Source organism: Callospermophilus lateralis, chromosome 2, assembly GCF_048772815.1.
Source record: "Callospermophilus lateralis isolate mCalLat2 chromosome 2, mCalLat2.hap1, whole genome shotgun sequence".
Classification (NCBI taxonomy): Eukaryota; Metazoa; Chordata; class Mammalia; order Rodentia; family Sciuridae; genus Callospermophilus; species Callospermophilus lateralis.
In genome coordinates this window covers 168,102,370-168,104,751 of record NC_135306.1, presented here as the reverse complement: position 1 = coordinate 168,104,751, position 2,382 = coordinate 168,102,370, and the positions used below count along the sequence as shown (strand labels likewise).

Sequence of the window (2,382 nt, the reverse complement as noted above, 5' to 3'; positions counted from 1 at the left end):
ACTGAGTCATTATAATCTAAGTGTTAGCTGTCTTCACAAGTATCCTACCAATAGCTCATATTCTCTTCAAAAGCCTAATTATGATGTCCTTTATCCCTGTTGTATGGACCCTCCTGCTCAGTGAACCTGACACAAAACCTCTGTCCCAGGACAGAAAGAAAGCTGGCTCAGGATTCTGTATCTGTCTAGGATGCTGAGTGGGTGTGTTGTGGCCATCAAATATTCCCTGTCAGTAGAAAGAGGGGGTTGCAGATGGCCCAGGCTTTAGAGTCAGTGAGAACTGGGATTGAAATTAGGTCCCATGACCTCCTGGCCTGTGATGGATTACTTAACTTCTGCAGGCCTGTCTTTCCCTTCCCTGTGCCACAGGGAAGGGCAATACTTCCCTCATAGTAGGGTAGTCTTAAGAATCAGAGATCTTGCAGCAGTTGTTCATATCATTTTTGTATTCCCAGCAGCACCAGTGGAGGATTCATGAGCATGGATATAGTCATGCCAACCTGGGAGACAGAAACCACACCAATGAATGGCAGTTTTCCAAACTGCTATAAGAAGAATCTCATCCTGACTTTCCTGACCCTCATCATTGCCCTGATTGGTGTGGCAGGAAACGCAGTTGTGCTCTGGATCTTGGGATGCTGCATGCGCAGGAACGCCTTCTCCATTTACATTCTCAACCTGGCTGCAGCTGACTTTCTCTTCCTCTGCTTCCAGATCATAGACTCCCTGTGGAAAATCATTAACTTTTTTTCTTCCATCTCCATGCTCACTCCAAGGTTCTTCTTGGTTATGTCAACCTTTGCCTATCTTGCAGGGCTGAGCATGCTCAGTGCCATGAGCACTGAGCGCTGCATGTCTGTCCTGTGGCCCATCTGGTACCGCTGCCACCGCTGGAGACACACATCAGCTGTCATGTGTGCCTTGATCTGGGCCCTGTCGCTGTCACTGAGCATCCCTGAAGGGAAGTACTGTGGCTTCCTGATTAAGTGGGATGACTATGAGTATGATTGGTGTAAAACATTAGATTTCATCACTTCCGCCTGGCTGATGGTTTTATTTGTCACCCTCTCAGGGTCCAGCCTAACCCTGATTGTCAAGATCCTTTGTGGCTCACAGAGGGTGCCACTGACCAGGCTGTATGTGACCATTGGGCTCACGGTTCTGGTCTTCCTCTCTTTTGGCCTGCCTTTTGGGATCTACTGGTTCTTCTTAGTCTGGATCCTGAGATATGATGCTATTCCTTGTGGATTATATTGGGTGACGATTGTTCTGTCCTGTGTTAACAGCTGCGCCAACCCCATAATTTACTTCTTTGTTGGCTCCTTTAGGCAGTGGCGGCGGTGGAAGCGGGGTACCCTCAAGTTGGTTCTACAGAGGGCCATGCAGGACAGCCCTGATGAGGGTGACTCTGGAAGCAGGGTTTCATCAGGATACCTTAGAGAGTAAGCAATAATCTGGGGCAACTCGCAAGAGCCTCTGCTTTTTCAAACACATGTGCTTCTGAGAGCCTTCCTGGCCCTATCAGTATAGGAGACGCTCAGAACCTGCTTCAGTTGGTTACCTAGTTTTAAATCAGGAGATAATAATTGTCCATATCTCCAGTGAGACAGGGCCTGTTAAACACTGGTTACTGTGTCTCTCTACCTGCCTTACTCGGGGCTTTACCTCATTTGCTTGTGAGACTCATCAGCTCAGGGGTCCAGGACTGCTTCTACTTTTGAACTTCTGACCAACATTTTTTTTATATATATACCAGAAGACTGAAAACAGTAATGGGGAGGGATCTCAATTTCTTTCATCAATGCACCTGATAAAGACTAAAAGAATCCTACGTTTTGGACATTTCCCCCTAAACCTTACAATCTTTGTCTCAATATTATTAGAAGAATAAAATAAATTACCCCTATAATCTCTCCCTCCTTTCATTTTGGCAGGACTGTGTATATTGCCTTAGCTTAATAAATGTTTAGTGAATGAGTGTTTTCATGGATGAATACAGCTGATTCATTTTTCAGTTAACCCTGTGCTAAATCTATTACTTTAATATAACAAACACCTTATCACTTGTGAGTCAGGACATTTATGTATTGTTTCCATCATTTTCAACTTTGGCAAGCTGGGTGTTCCGTTTTGTGATCAGATAAAGCCACATCTATGCATATTTAAGGTTTGACATAGACTATCTTTCTGTGATTTCTTTCCACATGTCCTCCATTAGCAACCCTTATCTTTCCATTTCTTCCCCTTTGCCTTGGCTCTGATACTGTCTCTCTGCGGAGGTTTCTAATTAGACTCTTAGATTTTATTTCCCAAAGCTCACAACATGTATTTTATTAATTGTATGGCATGTGTTTCTACTTACTCTTTCAGTGAAAATAATAC

At 44.3% G+C, this 2,382-nt stretch overlaps 1 protein-coding gene across 1 annotated transcript; it reads left to right on the top strand.

Moving 5' to 3' along the window:
- The first annotated feature begins 480 nt into the window (after positions 1–480).
- On the top strand, positions 481–1,446 carry LOC143389711 (mas-related G-protein coupled receptor member X2-like). Its single transcript, XM_076842582.1, has one exon. It carries the CDS (start codon positions 481–483, stop codon positions 1,444–1,446), a length of 966 nt encoding a protein of 321 aa, XP_076698697.1.
- The last annotated feature ends 936 nt before the right edge of the window (positions 1,447–2,382 follow it).

Excerpts from the sequence above, each read along its gene's own strand:
- LOC143389711 (XM_076842582.1), top strand. The coding sequence starts at position 481 with ATGGATATAGTCATGCCAACCTGGGAGACAGAAACCACACCAATGAAT.